The sequence below is a fragment of the Narcine bancroftii genome, chromosome 6 (genome assembly GCF_036971445.1).
Source record: "Narcine bancroftii isolate sNarBan1 chromosome 6, sNarBan1.hap1, whole genome shotgun sequence".
In the NCBI taxonomy this organism is placed as follows: domain Eukaryota; kingdom Metazoa; phylum Chordata; class Chondrichthyes; order Torpediniformes; family Narcinidae; genus Narcine; species Narcine bancroftii.
In genome coordinates, this window is record NC_091474.1 from 88335778 (window position 1) to 88359101 (window position 23324).

The following is a 23324-nucleotide window of genomic DNA, read 5'->3' on the forward strand; positions in this document are numbered from 1 at the left end:
AATGTAAGATTTTTGCACACGCTGACTGCTAAAAATGAGAGGGAACACTGATGGGGATCCCTCAGAAGGGAAAGCCCTGCAAAAGCTGGTAGATGTAACCCAGTGCATCACAAGCAAAACTCTCCACACCATCGAGAAAATTTACATGAACCACTGCTATCGGAGAGCAGCAGCAATCATCACCCTCACCACCCAGCACAAGCTCTATTCTCGCTGCTGCCATCAGGAAAGATGTGTATGTGTCACAAGATTTGCACCAGCAAGTTCAGGAACATTTGCTACCCCTCCACCATTAGACTCCAAAACAATAGACTCAGAGACTCATTTATTACATTATCACATTATTTATTACAGAATTTTTTTTTTCTGTATTGTTTACATTTCTCTGTTTTGTATAAGTATCTTTTTTTCTTGAGTACAGTTTATGGTTACCGATAAGTAGAAATTCTGCCTGGTCCACAGGATAAAGTATCTTAGGATTGCATGTGATGTCATGTATGTACACTGACAATAAATTTGAACTTTGAACAATATCTATCTGAATCACAGGGAATTCATTATCTCCTAATCCATACAGTCTTACGGAAGAACCCCATCAGAGAGTGTAGTTCAAATAAATATTAAAGTAGCTAGAACCTATATCTGAATAGATCAATGTTCCACAAATGTCAACAATTACCAAATTAATAATTTAAGTATCAAAACAAAAAATCCAGAAATTAATGTTTTGCTAATGGCATAAAGAATAGTGGCTTAATACAGATAGGAACATATAATTATCGAGATCATGTTAGATTAACTGAGTAAATAAAAAGTCTTAAAAATAGTAGGCTCATGAATACAGATCACAAAAATAACTATCTGCAAAAATTAATGGTAAATTCGAGTAGAGTGCAGACTGTACCATGAATCCACGGGCAATCCATGGCCTACAATTCCCACAGCAAATTATTAATCTTGCTGTTGCTGTGGACAGACATGAAATTATAAAGCCATGTGCTAACTGATAATGGTGTTGGAAGTAGACAGAATCCTCCTTGCACTCCAGTGGACTCCTATCTCATGGAATACTTTCAGCTAAAGCACAACGCCTTTGTAAAATCCTTAAATCCACCAGCCAAGCAACCTCTTCCATGACAACACCCATGGGATTGCTGCCCAAACTGCACTCAACTGGCCTCAAAAGAAAAGCCACGTCATCTGCATATCTGACCTGTGCTCAAGTCTCGTCAAGTTTACTCTCATCCGATTGCACAAGTACAACCCGATGATACAACGTTCTCCAATCCTCGGCGCAAAACATGCACATAACCAAACATACAATCAAAGAATACATATGCAGGACAAGTATTCCTATATACAAATAAATAAATATTGTTTGGTAAATATGAAAGTCTCAGATATGGAGTCTTGTCCCAGGAATTGATGGCCAATTTACCAGTTAAGGGTCCAGTGGAAAAGGGAAACGATCAGCATGTCGGTGTCAAATGACGTCTAATCACGCCGGGGATTGACAGCCTTGACCCCTACTCACATCCTTGGCGTGCCGATTAAACCAGTGGAAAAAGGACAAGTTGCATCCCAAGACTATTGTTGAAGGTAAACTCTCCTATCCCCAGGGATGACCTGCGGTCAGTGGGAAAGCAGTTTGTGTCCTGGTTAAAAATGGCCCTGTGGAAACAGCAAAAACAGCTTCTTTAACCACGATACTACACGGCCAATTAATTGGGATGCAGTGGAAAAAGGTCTTCTGACTCTAGATAGTAGGCAGTTCACTTTGAGCACTCTCATGGGAAGAGACTACCAGACAGGCAGTGAAGATTCAGGGACATTCACAAAGCCTTCAAGTAAGTGTAACTCACCTGGTCAAAATGCCTTCCAAAAGATTTTGAGAACCTCGAGTCCCATTCATGAGGAACACAGAAAATCCCAATCTAAATGGTGGAATCAGGGTCCAACCTCCCAAATGACCCATTCACCACCCTGTTAGACATCGGGCAGAGTCCCTGGCTCCCACATTAGCCTCATGAACAATTCCTGAAACTGCAATGTAAGGCTATCTAAAAGGGAGAAATTGAGGATAGGAGTAAGACTGAAGAAGGTACTTTGTTACATATGTTTTGGTTTTGTTCCTCTCTTCCCACTTTTTGGAAAGATATCTTTTGTACTTTATCTTTAGTTTTCAATGTGAATCTGATAACTAATCCTATAATTGCCCTTTTTGGATCAACTAAGATAATTGATTTGAATTTAACTATGTCTCAAACCCATGTAGTCTCTTTTGCCTCCCTTATTACTGGACGCTCAATACTGATGAGATAGAAAGATGCTGTCCCTTACTTATACTCAATGGCGATCTGATATGATGGCATGCCTAACTTTGGGGGGGGGGGGGGAAAAAAAAAAAAAAAAAATCGAATGTTCTTCTATCGTAATTGTTTTAAATTTTCTAAGTTGATGGGGTCCTTTATTAATTATTTTCATAATTTGTAAGATCACTTAGATCTTGTTTTGTGGGCTTGTGGTTTCTTTTAATGGTAGTGAAATTATATGTACTTACCTGATCACTTCAGAAGGGAAAGTAGAATTTGTAAGACAGTATAATAGTTACTTTTTAAAAATCTTTTTCAATTAGCCAAATGTTGTAATTGTTTAAATGTTTGCTACTTTTTTCTGTTTGACTGTTATGAGATTGAGTTTACATATAATAATTTTATTTTTCTTATATAATGTTTTTTCTGTATATTGTTTTTTTATATATTACCTTGAATTAATGCTTCTTGTTATGTACTCTTTCTGTAAAATCCAGCAAAAATATTGAAAAAGATTACCTAACCAGGGTTTTCATGGAATACTGAAAAATTCGAGGGCTGGTTTGATCCAAGATTTAAGGAATTGATAGGATAGTTTGAAAGAAATTCTTTTTCTGTGAATGGTTCATCTGCAACAAGAGGGCACAACCTTGCGTCAGGCCATTCAAGGAAGTTGACAGAAAACTATTCATCAAGTTAAGAGTGAACAGGATTGAACTTTCATAGGATGAGAAAATTTAAGTTTTCGGGAGCCATTATCTCAGAGGATCTTTCCTGGACCCAAAGCATGGCATCACGCCAGCGCCTCTACTTCCTCAGGAGTCTGCGGAGGTTCAATACATCAGAAACCCTGGCAAATTTCTATAGATGTATGGTGGAGAGTGTGCTGACCGGCTGCATCACTGCCTGGTATGGGGACACCGACACCCCGGAGTGGAAAGCCCTGCAATAGGCTGTGGACAACAGTCCAGGACATCATAGGCAAAACCCTCCTCAACATCAAGAATGTACAGGGAGCGCTGCTGTCGGAGACCAGCAGCAATCATCAAGGATTCTCACCACCTAACACACGCTCGATTCTCGCTGCTACAATCAGGAAAGAGGTACAAGTGCCTCTTGATGATGATCAGCCGTCATCATGAAGACATATCAACAACAAACTCAATCATGGACTCATTGAGGGACTCATACATTTGCACTTTATTGATTTTTTTTCCTCTCTGTATTGCATGGTCAGTTTGTTTCTATTTCTTTATTCGTTTACATTTGTACATTGAGTCCGTTTTTTTTTGCTTTACCAATAAGTGGTAATTCTGCCTGGCCCGCAGGAAAAAGAATCTCAGTGTTGTATGTGATGTCAGGTATGTCCTCTGAGAATAAATCAGAAATCAGAATCTGAAACCATGAGTACAAGCTTAATATCTAACCTTAAAGGCGAAAGTAATTTTTTTTTTTTGAAAACTGCCTCAAGAAGTTTGAGTTTTATCATGGTGGTAAATAAATTAAATGGGTGTACTGATTCTACATTGAGACTAACTCTATTGAGGACTCATGGTCTTAATGGCCGAGCCAATATATTTCCAGTGGTTTTGATGAATTTAAGTCCTTCTTAAATTGTGGAATTGACATCTTCGATAAACACTCAGTGTAATGTATTTCATTTTCCAACAGTGTCTGTATGAAAGCAAAATCTGGTAATATGCTTTCAGTAAGAATCCTCTTGTTGAACTTTTGATGCTGTTTCACAGACCAATTTTATTTCACTCATTACTTTCAAAACACTTTCCAAACTTTTCAGAAACTTTCATATCAAAGAAAATGTGCAATGGTAAAGGGTGGATATCCAATTGTTTCAAAATATAGTGAAATATTCTGTTGGTTAAAATAGGGTGAGAGCTTTTCCCATTTCCCCAAATTATACATGTTGTTATCAAAGGTTCTTCTGCTAATTCTTTGCAATTCATTCCAAGGGGATGTCTCTTTGCATTAATTTCTTTACAAATATGATTCCACATATTTCTTATAAATCTTATTTAAATTCTTATTAAAGTAAGAATGGTGCTGGAGGAAATTGAAGACATTAATTACAAATACACAGCAATCATGTTTATATATTAGACATGTAAAAAAAAAAATCAGAGTGAAAAAACACCCCTAAGAGTTGTGTGGTGCCAATAATGGTGATACACAGGGAAGGGCGAAGGAGCACGAAAGGGAGTGAAGGCAAAGCAGTGTGGTGTGTTTGGGGAAGAGCATGTTCGGCCAGAGCTGGTGCACACAGAACCGGTCCCAGACTATTTTGCCCCCTAGGCCGAGCTGAGCGTGGGTGGGGGGGGACGGTGGTAGCTGACTGGAATGAATGGTGAGTGCAAGACCTCATGTAATGTTCGACATGCGCTGTATCACTTCCTCCCTCCGCCTTGTTAGACTAACACACGTGCTTATAGTGCATTAGTCAGAACCACATCATTCGTGATACAGAGGAGCTCCAACAGTGCATGAGGCAGCTTCCATTTCCCCAAATTATGCATGTGTTGCTATCAAAGGTTTTGTTGCTAATTCTTTGAAATTCATTCCAATGGTAGCACCAGCCCTGGTACACACACAACTTCACGAAGAGGATTATCTGCAGGCAGGTCGAAGTTTGTTGAAAAGAAAGAACTTTAGTAAGTGTTAATCATCAGTCAGCCATATTGGACTTCTTCAAGCATTGTCATAGAATCTTTGACCTACACCCAACAGAGTAAGCAGGACCTCTATTAAACACTCCATCCAAAGAGAGTTCCAGAGGAGGAGACTGGAACTGGGGACATTGCCTCAAGATTCAGGGTAATAGATTTAGGATGGATTTGAGGAGGAACTTTTTTCCCCAGAGGGTAGTAAATCTATGGAATTTGCTGCCCATTGATTGAAGCAATGGGGATGATCTCAGTCAATGTATTTAAGACAAGATTTGACAGATTTTTACATAGTAGGGGAATTAAGGGAAATGGGGAAAAGGCAGGTAAAAGGAGTTGAGCCTATCATTAAATCCGGCATGATCTAATTGAATGGTGGAACAGGCTCGATGGGCAGAATGGCCTACTCTTGCTCCTATTTCTTATGTTCACTAAATCTTGGGATGAACGCCACTACCCACAGCCTTTCCTGATCCATAGTGGCTCTTCAGTAAATGTTAATCCTCCTCAATATTCCCCCCTCCATCCACAACCACTTGGATGGAAATACAAAAGTGACCCCCACCCATGATTTTATTAATAGCTACACCCCCCAGCACAATAATAATTTATATTCAGCTTAAGTACAGGAACAAATTATTGACTGGCACTCCAGAGGAAAAAGCCTGTGTTTCAACTTAGTCACTAAATAAATTACCATTTCATGTAATGTCCCTCATTTACAAATGCAGAATCTCTTCTTCTTATCTCAATTGTTCCAATAAAAAGACTTATTGATTGCTTCACAAATTGCTACCGTTAGAAACCCAGTTCATCAAAGCGCAAGTTAATTTAGTTGGGAAATACAATGCAACACACAATTACGGAATAGGCTGGTCTTCCTGCTATACAATTAAATTGCTGCTAATACTCTCCTCCTTACCTAAGGCTTCTCTGTGAATGACTCAGCAGAGAGGCCTTTACATTGCTTTCAACACACATTAAATCCAATCATATTCCTGTAATTCAGCCAGGGTTGACTTTTTTTTCTGTGCAGAATTATTACTTATGAATTGACAAATACAAAACAAGCACCCCCAGGAAACAGGGGATGCTTTAACGGCGAATCACCGCACCTCAGCTTGCCTATTTCCTGTTGTAGTAACCTTTTCTACATTGATTTAATGAGTGGGGAAATTTCTCTTTCAAAATGTTTCCAAAATGTGAAAATCATTGAAGTGAAAACTGAAAATGCTGGAAACATTCAGAAGGACAGACAGCACCTGTGGAAAGAGAAACAGCGAACATTTCAAATCTATATCTTGATACGTCCTGATCTGTTGTTTCCAGCATTTGCAGTGTTTTGATTTTCATTTGTTGACAGCATTTTGTGCCTTTCTGATTGATTTCCATATTTTCCTTTGAAGTTATGTCTCCCTTAGCATGTTTATATCTTTCTCTGATACATGGGAATGCACTGAAAGCCTGTGCTAGCCTACTAGCTAGGCCACTCACAGATATCTTCGGCCTCTCGCTCTGCAAGGTGTGGTACCTACCAGTTTCAGATTCTTGAACAACAAATTCATTAAAAGACTAATTTAAGATCTCATTATTGCTATTTATTTATTATTGTATATCAGTGGTTTTTCAAACTTTTTCTTTCCACCCACATACCACCTTAAGTAATCCCTTAATAATCACAGAGCACCTGTGGCATGTGTGAGTGGAGAAAAAAGGTTGAGAATCACCGCTCTAAACACAATTGTCACTGAAATATTTTGCTTGAGAAAAATTATCATTATCAATTGAGAAAAGGCCCATTTCCTTTGGAGTTATGAAACCGTGCACATAACGAGTCAATTACAGATGATTAAAACAATGGTTTTCAAACTTTTTCTTTCCACTCACATACCACCTTAACAATCCCTTACTAATCACAGAGCACCTCTGGCATAGGAATTACTTAAAGTGGTATGTGAGTGAAAAGAAAACCACTGCTGTATATTTATTCCTACCTTTACATTTGCACAGTCTCTTTGTTTACAGTTCTTTCTTTAAATATAGTTTACAATTACTGGTATACAGATTACTAAACATTGGCCTGCAGAAAAAGAATTTCAGTGTTGTATGTGATGTCATGTCTGTACTCAGGCAATAAATCTGAACTTTGAACAATATCTATCTCTTCAACAAAAAGTTTCAAAGCTCAGAAATTAAAAAGGCTGTTATTCCAGGCTATTCTGATCAACAGCTGAAAATTTACTATCAATCACTGATGTCCCTTACCAAACATGTAATGTGCTCGCACCTTGAATCTTGGCTTGTGTTTTAGTGTTTGTCATCTTATCGGGAAGGAACATAGGAAAGATAGCTGTATTTGAACATCAGAAGAATACATTGTATGTATATTACTCCACCTGTGATGCAATTCTATATTTTCACACTTACCTACATGACAATTTTTAAAAATAATATTCATGCACACATCCCACCCACAAATTATTTCTTCTCAGTGTTGTGCTTCATTTATTTGTGTACCAATATTTTGCAATGTCCATATTCACATATGTAATGGGAAATGCCTCTCCAAAAATCACATTGAAATGACGGCATGCACTATTGTTGCTGTAATATTTTGGTTTTCTAACCTCCAGCTGTGTCTCAAGCAGTAGACCTTTTACAAACTGCCAGGATTTGATAGTAAATTGTAAATGTTAAAATAACATAATGATGAAAGACTATAACTTAATAATCACGCCTGAATTATTCCAGTTTCAAACCCTACTTCATCTGAAGATTATAGCTGTCATAACTATTTATTCAAAGTCGAGGTTAATAACCTGATTATTCCTTAAAAATGTAGAAAAAGCAGAATTCCAACCCATAAATTCCAATTAAACTGTGTTTAACTTTACCCAGGATTTTACTTTATTCAACTTTCTGCTTGTTGGGACATCTCAATGGCATAAGAATCATTGATTCGCAACCTGTTCATCACACATAACCAGTTTTGCCAATCTTTCAAAGTAATAGCAGCTGGTCATTATAACTTTAGTTCATCATTCATGTTAATCAAACCTAAAATTGCAAATCTTTCAGATTTAGATCCACTGGTTATGGTTGATGGTGGTAAAGGTTGTTGGTGGGGGCTTGTGGCTGGTGGTTTATGGGGCTTATGGGTGGTGGTGAGGGTCGTTGGAGGGAACACGAGGCTACAGTTTGTCTCTCACCAGTGCAAGGTGCACAAAGACATATAGGAAATTAATCTAAAACAGTGAAACACTGTTGGGATTTCAACACAATTGGGGAGATTACCTATAAGTCTTATCATCGTTTATATGAATTTACAAGATGGAAATAGGAGCAAGGACGACATTTCCTACTGAATAACTTAATAGCATCCATCACCTCTGTCCTCTCATGGCCAAAATGCTCAAGCCTTACCCTTACAACTTCACAAACAAGATCAGCCAGCACCTGCTTAAGCGAAGGAGAGAAAAAAAACAAATGATCAACAGCAGAAGGGGGGCGGGGGTGGGAAGCAAGTGTCTGTGGGTCATTCAATTCTCAGAAAAGTTCTCACTGGATCTAGTGAAGGGAGTGAGTCTCAAATGGCCCTTTTCAAAATGTAATATTCAAAAGTCAGGCAGCAGGCTTGCAAACCTGCACCACTCTTCTCACATATTCAAACAGATTTATTTATACATTGTACATTGTAAATTTTGGTTTGTTGGTACCTCTGGGAGAAGACACAGTTGGTCAAACCATATCAGTAGTCTTTCATACCACAGATATTTTGGAATTCAGAAGAATATCCATTGATCAAGCAGAATTTTCTGTAAAGAATATTCTTTGCATGCACACATCGATGATTTTTAGTTTGTAATTTAACCCTCCAGAATGACTACAGCCGGAGGCTAATTTTGCTTCCAGCAGAACTATTGACCTGAGCTTCAAACAATCCATTACCTGCAGCAATGTCAAAATGCACTCAGCTTTCAATCTCTGAGATGCCACCCATATATATAAAAAACACAAGCAATGACTTGAATACCAAGGTACCAAGTCTGAATAACTCATTTTCAGCAAGGTATTGGGTGAAAATTCTTCCTAGCTCTGGCTACTGGAGTGCAAGGACAGACCAAAGAGAAATTGGCACTCTTTATTCATGCACATCCATGAAGTAGCATATTATTACGGGGCGAATGTGCTGGAGAAATTGAACTTCAATGGGTTCTCTGTTAATCTAATTGAAACAATCGACAGTGCCCAATGATTGATATTCGAAGATTTTTTAATACTTGCTGCCAATAAGACAAGAGAGAACATAATAACGATGCTTATAACATGAAAAATCCACTTTTTGTAACAGAAACAAATTTAAAGAACTTTTGGAAAGAATTGTATCAAATTATTTTACAAGCAGTATCAAGGAAATCCTACTGCAACAGTTTAACTAGTTCCTTCATTTTAAAAAAATCACTGCGTGAGATAGTGAGGTATGTTAGTAAGGGTAGATATTTTAAGCACATGCATTGGGAAGATAGTTAAATTTGCCCAAAATTTAAATAATTGAAGCTAAAGCCCCTTTTCCACTGGCACCCTGTCCTAAGAATTAACGGGGAATTTACTGGTGCAGGGTCCAGTGGAATAGGAACACTGTCCAAACGCTGATATCAAATGACATCATTTCACACAGGAGATTAACCATCTCGAACCCCAACTCATATCGCCAGTGTTTGCTGACACCGGCATGCTGATAAAAGCAGTGGAAAAGGGACAGCAGAAAGCCACCCATTTCCATTTGAAAATAAAACACTATGATCCCTGGGGATGAGTTGTGTTCAGTGAAAAAGCAATTAGTGTCCCAGTTAAGGATGGCCCAGTGGAAATGGCACAAAGGGCTTCCTATCCTGGGACACTACACAGTCAATTTCTTGGGATGCCAGTGGAAAAGGGGCTGAAATGATGAATAAACTGCTTGGCCTAAACCACAATGACATCTCCCAGCCCTTTGCATTCACAGTTTGCATTCCACTCACTTCAAGAAACCATTGAAAATTTCTACACTGGGATTTGAAAACACAAGCCAATAGAAACAACTCTGGAAATAAAAACTACATTTTACAGAAAAGCAAAGGGAAGCAGGAGTACAAGTAAACAAATTATTATAAACAACATCAAAGGTTATCAAAGCAATAAAAATGCAAATGGATTTTTTTTTCCATTAGTTTGTATTCCAAAGTGGTGAAGTTGTGTCCGAACCAACAAAAAAATCAGTACTACAGGAAGACATTGGAATCCATAGCATAGATGCTTTAAGATAGAAATAAGTACACAAAAGATATAAAATGTCTTCCAAATGGTGAGATGAGATGGGTAGAGGGGATTCGGCAGTGTATGAAAATCTGCCCCAACAATTTTGGGAAGATAGCCTGTATGTTCTATGCAATTGCACCAATGTCCATTTCCAAAGCATTTGCTGCTCTGATATTACCTGACTGGAAGGTGCAGTAAACTCTGGTTACCTCCCCCTGCCTCTGTTCACCTTCACACCCACTGGATGGCAGTATCACTAGTGCCCACAAATCTCCTCAATAATCTTGGAGAGTGTTGTTGAGTGAGGTGTTGCAACAACAATGATATGTCATGAAGACTTGGAGGGGAACTCACAGAGGCTGTGATATCTCACAGGCCATTTCCTTTCACCTTTTTAGTGGTGGCAGTGCTATTGAACAAGGTTTCCTGTGATGCTGCATGCATTTTCTAGGTGGTACATGGAACATCTGCACTCTTCCAGTGTGAAGTGGATGAACACTTTGGATAATGGATGAACTGAACTTCTTGAGTGGCATTGAGGCTGCACCGAAGCAGCCATCTGAAACAAATGGTCATACACCTGACTTGCCGTAAAAAGAGTCAAGCCACGAGATGTGTCACCGAGGACTCTCAAAAACTTTTACAGGTGTAGCGTGGAGAGCATTCTGGCTGGTTGCACAGCTGTCTGGTATGGAGGAGCCAATGCTCAGGACAAGAAAATGCATTAGAGCCCAGCAACATCATGGGCACCAGTCCTCACTCCATCAAGGACATCTACAAGAGGCGGTGTCTTAAGAAATCAGCCTCTATCCCCACCACCTAGGCCACACCCTCTTCACTCTGGTACCTTCAGGGGGGAAAAAGGTGCAGGAGCCTGAAGATGAGCACCCAGCGACACAAGGACAGCTTCTTCCCTGCTGCCATGAGATTCCTGAAAGAGCAATGAACCACAGACACTGCCTCACTTTGACTTTTCCTTTTTGTGGTGCTATTTTTATTTATTTTGTAAGATGGTGATAACACCTCAAAACAATTTCGTGACAATAAATTTTGATTCTGATTTAATGCCTAACCTACGACTTTCTCTTGCAGCCACAATATTTATGTGAATATTCTGGTCAAAATAAATATCTGCCATGGATTCCAGTGACACACATCCACGAGGTCCCAGAGAATCTCTCGCCATCTGGATGCCAATCACTTTTGCTCCCTTTGGATGGAAGTGAGTCCACTGAATATCAATAACTTGCACTAACTGGGCACCAATGGCTCCTACTCATGGTGTACTTCAATCTTACATGTCAGAACTAATACAAAGTAAGGGGACGGTCTGCTCGCGGACTCAATAAGGATGTTGCATGGTCAAAACATGGATGATTGGTTGATAAAAACATCCCTTAATTGGATCTAGTATCAATTCAGTATTCAACATTGCCAAACATTAATATCTGATCCTTCTATATTGACAGTAATGTTGTAATATTATTCATTCCTCATCATAATTGGTTACACCAGCTTTTCAGGTTATTAAGCAAGTCAATTATTTATTTAAATGCTATTACAGTGTTAGTGAACTGTAAATGTTTAACATTTTTATATTATAGTTTTGTTAGCATTAAATGTTGGATCGTAGCTGCCATTTAAAATGAAGCATTTGGCACTTAAGAGGCTTTGAGACAGATACATGAATATGGGGGGAGTGAAGGGATATAAATCATGTTCAGGCAGAGAAGATTAAGTTGAACTTGGCAATATGTTTGGCGCAGACATTACGTGCCTGTTCATGTGCTGGAACGTTCTATGTCTATGTCTACGACTACGTGTATGGGCTGCCATCATTTCAACATTAATAGGAGTTGTATATTGAGAACATCCCGGCCAGGTGCATCACAGTTGGTACAGTTGCTGCAGAGAAATGGGTCAGAGTTCAATCAACAGGACCATGGCATAGCCAGAGGATCAACGGAGTCTCCCTACATTTAGCTTAATGATCTAAGGCATGGCTACAGCTCAATGTCTCACCGACAATTAATTGCCAGAAAAGGGGAAAGTATATGGACACTGGCAGACGTTTTGGTTCAGGACTCAACCCTCCAGAAGGCTATGGAAGAGTTATAGGGTGGAATCACCTGAAAGATACCCATGCTTATGGGGTTAAATTATTAGACTAATGTAGCTTGTGTAAAGATTAAGGAATAATAAACTGAGATGTTCAAGTTGGCAAAATACCTTTTTAGACAGAAGTGATTGCTTTGAATAAATGAATCATGAATGATTTAATGTACAATAAAATTCCAGTTATCCAGAATCAAGCAACCAGAAACCTCAAGCAACTGGCAAAAATACTGCAGAAAATAAATAGGTAAAAAATATGCAAGTTTAAAATTGGCATCCCTAGCAGTCAGATCACCATACACGCAACACACAATCTCAAGCAACTGGTAAATTCACTTATGCGACATCTACCAATCCTCAATGGTGCCAGATACTAGGGGTTTTATTATAATATCAAAACCAAAGGCAGAAAAGACATCAGGAAGCAATTTTGATATGTTGGGTGGTGAAAAGTGAGCTGTTGTCCCCAAAGGCCTATTGATTCAGGGATACTGAAAGGTATCAAGATGGAAGTGAATAGATACCTTAAATGTCAATGGTTATGCAGCAGAAACAGGGTATGATAAAATTAATCTTACACTGGGGAAAGAAGCAGCTTTGTTAATGTGGGCGAAGTATTCCTTTATGACGCACCAATTTACTCTCTGATTATTCACTTTACACGTTAATGTGACAGCAACAATCTCCACGATATCAAAAACACAGTCCGTTTGAAATTTTAAAAAAGATTTATTCAGAGTCCTATTATCTCTGTAGGAAGACAATGTCATTCTACTTGTGTTGTGCTGGATATATTAAGGTTATCGCCTACAGTTTTCCTTGCAAAAGACAAGTATCACTGAATGTAAAAGCCTAATGATTGCCTGCCTGGTATAGGCATGTCCAAGCAGCCAACTCAAGAGAATTTCAACAGCTGCTTAATGGCTTCTTTTATGTGACATTAAATAATGCAGCATCCGCGTTGCAATAAGAATCTCAAAGAAATATTGTCTGAGTTCAACAGAATCTATTATACCAAACCAATATTAAACAAAGCAAATAATATTGCCATCATCACATCCCAACAAACAATGAGAAGTACAGTGAAATCCAAAGCAGTTAATAGGAAGCTATTGTTAGAACACGGTTGGTAATAACACCTCACATTTATTCACCTCCCTTTACAAACCTCTCCCCACATCAACGTGATCTATCGGATATCATTGTCTGAAGAGGGTGCGCAAAATCATTGAGGATCCCCTCCCATCCCGCACATAGCATTTTTCAACTGCTCCTGTCGGGCAAGGGTATCAGAACCAGCGCCACCAGGCTGAGGAATAGCTTCTTCCCAGGGACAGTGAGAATGTTGAATGACCAAATGAACTGCTCACACTGACCATTTGAGACTCTCATATTTCTGAAGCAATATTTATTTATTTGCTGATATGAATGCTTGTCCTGCATATGTATTGTCTGTCTGTATGTGTGTTATGTCTCTGTGTTTTCCACCGAGGACTGGAGAACGCTGTTTCGTCAGGTTGTACTTTTGTAATAATCAGACTTGAGAACATGGGTCTTGAATAAAAAACACTCAATGGAAATTTACAGGAAGCTATTATCCTAAGCAGGAATTAGAGGAAATGTTAGTAGAGGTTCTTCTTGCTGTCTGGCTTATTTCATAAAGGAAATACAAACTTTGATATTGATCCAAACAGATCCAAATGATTCTTCCCATCCCTGGCTGATTGAAGCTACAGAATCTTATTCAGGATTATAGTTGTCTGATAAGTAATGGTTAACTAGAAAAGGGAAAGTATCATAATGCAGCTCTACAACTTAATGTGGTACTATCTTTACTTCTGGACAAAGATCGCCTTCACTGACCTTGAAGGCACAGTAGGTAGATTAATGTGTCTCGAGAGAAGGTTAAAAAAAGTATCAAGTGTAAAGAATAAATGTGGAGAAAAAGCAGGAAGGATCTGATGAGTGAACACATTTGGAAATGTGAGATAACTACAGTGCTTGTCACCAATGCTCCAAGAAAGGTTGAGTGAACTAGTGACAAAACATCAGAGTTCAAAGAGCAAAGATCCAAGTTGAGACAAGACAGAAAAGGACTGTAAAAGACCTTATGATCCTCATCTACCCTTCAAATGATCATGTCTGATGCTCTTCCGATCCCAAAACCCTTGATTCGCCTTTATCTAAAACTCCACTATCTGAAATCCTGAATAAAATCTAAAGGGAGAATCTAAGGTCCTTTGGAAAAGTGAATTCAAAAGATTAATGAGTTAAAAAGTTTCATCTCCCCTTGGTCCCAAATCTCCAACTGCTCTTCCCACGACTACACTTCCTCGCTCCAAATTCTTTAAAAGAGGTCATTTCTCAGCATCTTTTTCAAGATTTTATTTACTTTGATAAGATAATTTTTCAATCTTCAAATTCCCAATGATCATTTTACAAACTCCCTCCATAAAAGACAATTCTCGCTCGAGGAATCAAACTAATGATGCTGTGATGCACCAACCCGATACAAGTTGGCTATCCTTTGTGACCGGAGACCAGGAAACAATCCTACACAGTTAAAGAAAAACTTACTTGTACCTCAACTTATAAAGCCAAACATAAGATTTGCCATTTGAATTGCTTGCTGCATCTGCTTAAGGGTTTCCAATGTTTCAGATACAAGGACACCATGAATCTTCTGCACAACATACATTCATTTTAAATAATACACTTCATTCTTGTTCTTCCTTATAAATAACCTCATTTTTTCGACTTTCAACTCCATCTGCTGCATTGTTGGCTACTTACTCAACAAATCAGGATTTTACCATTCTTCTGACATCCTAAAATGTTTTTTTTTTCTTTTGGATAATCAGGGAATGAAGGGCTTTGAGGAACTGGCACAGAAAAGGAGTTGAGGTCTGGGGCGTAATCATAATGAGAGGTAGAGAAGGCATGAGGAACTAAGTGGCTGTAGAGCTCGTCAAAAGAACCAAAGACTTGTTGATCCAAACCAAGGCTTTTATTAGCAAAAGACAGGAGCTCTTCACAGGTGGCCGACCAGTCCAGAATGATCCGACCTGACTAGGGACACAACCCTTTAATGCCCAGACAATAGGCGTGGCTTAGCTCTCAGCCAATCGCTGTAAGCACAGTCTAGATACAGTAACTATATACACTATGTACATTGGTGATAGATCTGTTCTATCACAGTGGCCTATTATTTTCTTTGGATGGTGAGAGTGTATCTTTAGTGTATCTTTCTATCTGAGTCATTTGTATAAATTGTGAATGAGTACAGATCACTGTGGTGCTCCACTACTAATCTCTACAATGTAAATTATTATAAATTAATACTCTTTGTTCCCTGTCCTCTAATGAATCCTTCGAACCTCTAAAGCATGATAAGAGTTCCATAGAACAGAAACAGACTCCTTGACCCAACTTGTCTCATTTGCCTCCTCCATTTGGAACACATCCTTCTTTCCTATCCACATACCTATCCCAATGTCTTCCCATATCCCATGATCTCCTGTGTAATATAATAACCTTTTAGGCCCATTAAAGATTAAACCAGCAGGGTTGGTGAGAGGGGCCAGTAATTGTGGCACATACAGATTTTTTAAAATATTTTTGATTGGGTAACAAATATGTTAAAAAGCAAGAGATGCTATATCCTCTGGTTTCCCCTCATCTACTCCATTAGTTTTGATTATTTTTAGAATGGCGAGATTTGTCGAACCTACTTTATCTTAAAACAGTCAAAGAGTTATACAGCACACAGGTAGGCCCTTCCATTCACCACATCCACGACGACCATTTTGCTTACCTACATGAATCCCGTTTGCCCACATTAAGTTTGTATCATCAAAAAATGTTAACAAATGTGAAACAGATTAGGACTTTATTCCATGGAGTGTAGAAGAATGAGGCAATATTGAATGAAGGTATTTCAAATTATGAGGGGTATAGACAGATTAAATGTAGGTAGGCTTTTTGCACAGAGGGTAGGTGAGATACAAACCAGACGACATGGGTCAAGGGTGAAAGGGGAAAAGTTTAGGGGGAACATTAGGGGAAACTTCTTCACGCAGAGAGTAGTGGGAGAGTCGAACAAGTTGCCAGCTGAAGTGGTGAATGTGGAAACAATTTTAATATTTAAAAAAAATTTGGGCAGATACGTGGATGGGAGGGGAATGGAGAGATATGGGCTGGGTACAGATGAGTGGGACTAGGCAGAATGATAGTTCAGTACATAGTAGAAGGGTTGAAGGGCATGTTTCTATTCTGTAATGTTCTATGGGTCCATGACTCTGCCTAATTTTTTTCTCTTTGGCTTGGCTTCGCGGACGAAGATTTATGGAGGGGGTAAAAAGTCCACGTCAGCTGCAGGCTCGTTTGTGGCTGACAAGTCCGATGCGGGACAGGCAGACACGATTGCAGCGGTTGCAGGGGAAAATTGGTGGGTTGGGGTTGGGTTTTTCCTCCTTTGCCTTTTGTCAGTGAGGTATTAGTACCCAGGGTGCTAATAATACAGAGCAATCTCACTGTAACTCAGGTGTCAGGAACAACTGTAACAACCTTTTTATACAAACCACCTAATTTCCATTTTGAAACTTGACACTCCCCACAGTGCATCCACAATCATGACTCAATGGGCTCCACATATCGAGATTGTATTCTGTTATGAATTTCTAACTGCTCTGCAACCCTATTCTGAATTACATATGTGTGCAACTTTCTGAGAGTTGATATTAAAATGACTAGTTCCTATTTTCATTCTTTGTTCTTTTTCAATGGTCATGATACATTTGCCACCATGCTGAACACTGGGAACATTCCAGAATCTATGGAATTCTAAAGAGAAGGATGAAATTATTATCCTGGAGAGGAGTTTGGCTACAAACTGTGATGCCCTAAAAAAAAATCAAAACCCATTGAAGGTCTTCAGAAATAGATGTACACATGCAAGAGATAGCAGAAGTGGATTTTGCTATAGATTGTGAAGCCAACTGGGAAATTAAGTCTTTAGGTGAACAAAGATGAACTGATGGTGTGGTTGAGGCCAGGGCATAAACAGATTATACTCAAAGGATGGAAACAAACATTATTGACAAGGTTTGAAGTTCTGTTTGGAGTCAAACAGTACCTAAGTTTCATATGCAAATTTACCAGCCTAATTGGGTCTTTTTTTCTATGCTCGAATGTTTATATTATAGAGTTTGCGCATGCTGGAATATGGAGCGAAAAAAAAAACAATCTGCTGGAGGGTCTCGATGGATTGAGCACTGATGGTGGGAGAAAAAGTTGTTTCAGGTGGAAACCATTCGTCATTTTTTTTGTTGTTGGCTGGTATTCCATTGTCATTATGGAAAGCATGGGTACTGTGACAGAATATATAGATATGTTTTTGAGAGATAAACGTCACATACAAGCACTTTAAAACAGATCTTCTCTGAAATACTGGAGCTCTGCCCAATGCTAGACATATCAGGGCCTCAGAGCTTTTGCAAGAGCTTTGAAGAGTGCTCAAGGGACTTCACTAATGGATTGTTACTTACAAAAAGCAACAGATGAAAGATCTTGCTAGAGCTGCAGATTTTCTGGAAGAGAGCTTTTTGTTCTAGGAGGGTCATGTGGTTTTGCAAGCAGAGAGAGTCAAACAGGCTTTCTCAGAGAGAGAGAGAGAGAGAGAGAGAGAGAGAGAGAGAGAGTAAGATCACTTGTACAGTGTTACAGCCAGCAGAAATAGCTGGGACTGGAACAGGATAAGCTGGCAAGCTTATGGAAAGCCCATTTGAAAGACAACCTGCTCAAAGTCCTTGTGGTTCATGCAAAAGGAGAGGACTGGCTGTCTAACGTTTCACTTGGAAACAGAGAAACAAAATGGAACTCTGTGGTGACTGGAAAAAAAGAGGTTATCATTTGGAGAACCCTGAAGGGGCAAGTTTTGTCAGCAAGACACTGGAGTGGCTGATAAAAGTACATCAGTTATGGATGTCCTGGATCTCTCTCTGAAAACTGACAAGAACCTTCCTGAGTGATAACTATTTATCTTTCAAACCTGGTGAAATTAATAAATGTTAAATTCTGTGCACAGCATAAGAGTTTTCTGCAACCAGTGAACTTGGAGGAATGAGAAGTGAGATTGGACTGTGAACCAAAAAACTTTTCTGATTAGAAGGGGGTTAAGTTAGGTTAAATAAGTTAATAGTGATAAATTAAAGTTTGATTTTATTTTCATGTTTAAAGATAATTAAAAACAAGTTTTGTTTAAGTAACTTTGTCTTGGTGAATATCTATTGCTGCTGGGTTTTGGGGTCTTCTGGGCTCGTAACAGTACTTTCTCACTCACTATCAGAGGAAGAATGCTTTTTCATGTTAACTCATGAAAGGAACACTAAGTAGAATTGTACTAATAATATTTCATTTTTCACACTGTGTATCACAATAGAAGCTCAAAGAAAGATTGCAAATGTTGAGTCAACTTTGAATTTTTTTTTAGTGTGAACTCATACTGTGACTGGCTATAAACTCATTTAACTTGAACCCCGGCGACAGGCTTTTACCACTTTAGCTTGTACAGAATATGTACATGCTGTGAGCTTCAAGGACATGACAATACTGATCCCATTGAGGAACCATTTGCTTTCTTTCATTTGGTCTCTGATTGACTAATTGTAAAATATCCTTACATGTGCCTTGACCAAATAACTCGATGGAGATGGTTTAGATAAATATTTCCATCTGAACTCGACACTCTCTCTGTACTTTCTGTATCTGAACTCCCTGCAGCTCATCACTGAAATGACCCAAGCTTTCTTGAATTACCTGAACTGAATCATATCTGAAGACATATCAAACTTTTTAAACGATCATCACGAGGTATACATTTCCACTGGTACAGAGCACATGAACAGAATCTGCAGCAATCCTTCTCTGAAAGCTGTACATGTTTGCCAATAGATTTGGAAGGACTTAACTGGTTTCCAATCCTTCCCTGTGGTGGAGCAAATGAGCCCAATCCACCACTTGTGATGAAATAAACATTAAGAATGCAGACAATCAAGGGCATAAACCTCAAACTAACCAGGACTGCCATGTTAACATGCAGCAGGCAAAAAGCTCAATCTGTATTTCACACTCATCTTCACTTCAGATGATCTGATGTCAAATTGGATACAGAGACTGGCCCCAAATATTCATTAATAGGGCATCATGTAAACCAAAAATCAACTGATGCACTGACATGAAGGGCACCGTATATCTATAGAAAAAAAATGAGGAATTTTTCAAGCATTAATGAACATTAATGATCACATTCAACCTAATTTTTTTTTTGCCATTGGCAAGATTCTGAGTTTAAAGGTCTTTGCAAATGTATTCTCAGAATCAGGTTCTTGGAAGCAAAGCACAGAACATGAGCAAGCAACAAATTAGTTCAGCTCACTTATGGAAGAATAATTATTTATGAATTAAACAATCTTATTTGGATGGATGTATGACAAAGAAATGGTCATCAAAATTTGGAACAGTCACATTTAAGATGCCTCCTGAAAACATTGGAGTTTGTCAATCATTATATCAATGTTACCTTTTCACTCAAAGGTTTCACCTCCCTTCCTCTCTGTCACTATGCTTTCCTCTTCCTGGTGAAAAGATTACTCTTTCCAGTTCTTAAATTAAAATATTAATTACAAATACTTCATAAAAATTATTTATAGCAATGTATCAAATAATACATTTTTCCAATTTTACCATTAAGATTAAGCAAAATAACTCGTGAGGATTTCAAAATCCTTACTGCTAAACAAGTTCTGAATTTCACCTGCACCCACCAGATTCATGAGGTGGATGCAGGTGAAATTCAGAACTTGTTTAGCAGTAAGGATTTTGATATCCTCACGAGTTATTTTGCTTTCTCTTGCCTGTATGTACCATCCTATATTTCTGCATGTGGATTATCTCTAACCAAGCAAGGGTTCAAGATAAACTTCTCTCATATCTGAAAAAGAACAGTTAAAACCCTTGCAAGGGACCATCTAGGCCAAGACAATGAAAAACTATTTCCAAGTCTTATTATTAATTTATTCCAGATCTGAACTTGACCAGCAAACAGCAATAAATTAACATTTTTAAAATATTATATTGAAATCACTGCCAACAACATTCTCTATGGTTCCATTTTGTTGATCTGACACATGGGAGACATTATAAATCTATCACTATAAGATCGTGAAAAATGATTCAAAGAATGAAAATTAATTGTAAACATTAATGCATGTGGAACCTGAATTTTCTACATCTGCAAATATATTCTTGGAAACAGATCAAAACAGGGGTAAATAAGTACATTTTCTCAGCTCATTGTTGATGTTATTTATTAAAAAGTTCGGTCAGCAGTGCCACACTTCCCAAGAACCGTTGCAAAGACAAGAATTTCCTGTCACAGAAATCTATTGCTATTTCTGGTGTAACCATCCAGGCGTGCTGAATCATTTAAAATTGATTCTCATGAGTGTTAATCGAACTGTAATATTAAAACCTTGCAGCAGAATAAAATGAAAGGACAATCGGCTAAAATTAGTTCAGCACCGATGTCAAGGATTCCTTCTGGCCAGAGAGAGAGAGTTTAATAGTGCAACAGATTCTGGGGAGATCGTTGAAAGCAGAAGGTCTGGAGATGCCTTTTGATGCTGGCAAGGAAGAGGCAAATGGCCTCTTTGCAACGAATATTAAGTGGAGCAACTTTTCCGGCTATCCCATGCAATTTAAACTTGGTGGGGACCACTACCTTGTCAACTGTCTCTTCCTAAAACACGTAGAAAATGCTGTAAGTTCATCAACAACACTCCACGCCCCCCCCCCCAAAAAGTTAGACCAATGAATTGAGAGTGGTGGGGAACCATCACAGAAGAGGAATGGAGACCAGCATGACCTTTATCAGCGCGGTGTGGTTCTGACGAATGTCCAGTAATCAAGCAATTCCTCCCGCAAACATGGTGTTGACGCTGCAGTCCAATCTGCTGGTTCTGCCAACTCGGTCTCTGACACGATTGCTTTATCGTGTAATTAAGCAAACCCCGCAGAATTAAATTAAATTTAGCGTCAATGCCCCCCCCCACCTCCGTAAGGCAACTGCCCACACACCGTGATTAATACGCCTCACGAGTTAAGTAACAATAATCCACTGCTCAAAATCTATCATGAGTTTAGGTTTGGAAGGCACATCCGCTTAGTATTCACGGGCATGGGTAATCCCAGGGTAAAAGTGAGTACACCACAGGGGAGGGGATCCAAATGGGCAACTCTTCTTCCAGCTACTCTCGGGTTTTCCAGCCTCAGCTGCCAGTGTAACTGCAAAGCTGGACACGACCCAGTATGTGCAGATCATCTGTGGGGGGTGGGGGTTTCTCAACCTCTCCAGGATTATTAGTTTGAATGCAATGCCGAACAAGGCAGGAAGGCGTGAAGCGCGCAATAATCCGTCCGAGAGTGAAACGCACCAGATCCACTGGCACCCACAGGTTCCCTCGGCGCTTGTGGTGCACGAGTTCTCTTGGGGGGGGGGGGGCGCGAAAGGCATTTCCTGCAAAAGGCTTCAGGGGGTCACATTTGGAAACCCTGCGTCACTGCAGGACAACCACTGAGGATGTCACCCATCGTTCTCCCCACCTCCCCGCCAAATACCCTTCCATTCCTTGTCAAACAGCGCCCACCTCTGGCCGCGTCCGCAGAGGAGAGATCCCCTCACTCACCAGTTCCCATGGATGAGGACAATGAGAGAAGGGCGAACAATTAAAATGCTTGCAGTTGTGTTTGTAGTTTTCGGTACGTGGGCCAGGCAGGGGTGCGAGTGGGGAAGCTTTATTTGGATGATTTTCTCGTGCACCTACCTTCCTGCACAGTCTGGAAGGGATTGTTCGCCTCCACGAATTTGATAGAGTAGGTTATTTTCTCGCTTTGCAGAATGTCGTCATTGAGACTGAGGTCGGAGACGGCCAGCTGGAAAACCTCGTCGTCCTTCGCCGCACTCTCTTCAAAAATCGCACCTGCGGGGTGGGGGTAAACGCAGACGAGGGGTCCAGTTACAGGCCTTGCTTTCCGAAATTGAAAGAGTTTAAGGGTGGGGAGTGCGGCTTGGGCATTGGGAAGCGGGCGTTGGGAATCCCCAACATTGGGGATTGACTGAGAATGATTTCAGCACCAGGGAACTGTCCGCCCAGGCCTGGGAAAGAATGCCCAGGTACTGCTCAGCACTCAGTCACTCCACCAGAAGCTTAGGACGAAAAATGTTTAAAACAATTAAAAAAAACATTAGCACATCATCATATGCTTAGTAAACCCGCAAATTAGTCTCTCCGGATGCAATGTCACACTATTGTTAAGGAAAGTATATATCAGTGGTCTATGACATTACATTGAAGACTGCATTGAAGATTCTTGCAGCGGTTTAATCCAATAAATAATTTTCAGCGAGAAAAAAAGTTACTAACGCGTGACAAAGTGATTATTAAACGAATGAACCTGTTGGGGGTAAAACAAGAAAGTCTGCAGATACCGTGATTGAAGTAAAACCACAAGGCTGGAGAAACTCAATGTTTTGTCCACACCTTAATGAAGGGCTCAAACCCGAAACGTTGTTTATCTGTCTTTATGCTTGCTCCATGAAGGACACGGTGTGACCTGCTGAGTTTCTCCAGCCTTGTGGTTTTATTTAGACTAAACTTGTTGCCCGACTGATTTCACTTCCCATTAAAGTAAAACAGGTGACATTCCATCGTGACCATCAACCCCATAAGGTACAACTCGACATATCCTGTGAAATCTGGTGTTCGAGGATTCCAAGGCTTGTGCAATGAATCCTGCAACTCCAGGCCTGTAAATCAAAATCTGGCGCAGACCTCGCCAGTGTACAGTAGTACCAGGGTCTCAT

General features: G+C 39.5%; 1 protein-coding gene across 1 annotated transcript in view; it reads right to left on the bottom strand.

Annotated features, from left to right (window-relative positions):
• LOC138737314 (glutamate receptor ionotropic, delta-1-like) overlaps positions 1-23324 on the bottom strand; it is a 722304-nt gene extending 698980 nt beyond the window's left edge. The window contains exons 1-2 of the mRNA XM_069888067.1: positions 23195-23324; positions 22285-22440 (exon numbers count right to left, since the gene is read on the bottom strand). Coding sequence (XP_069744168.1) covers positions 22285-22440; positions 23195-23324 — 286 coding nt within the window. The remainder of the gene's footprint in view (positions 1-22284; positions 22441-23194) is intronic.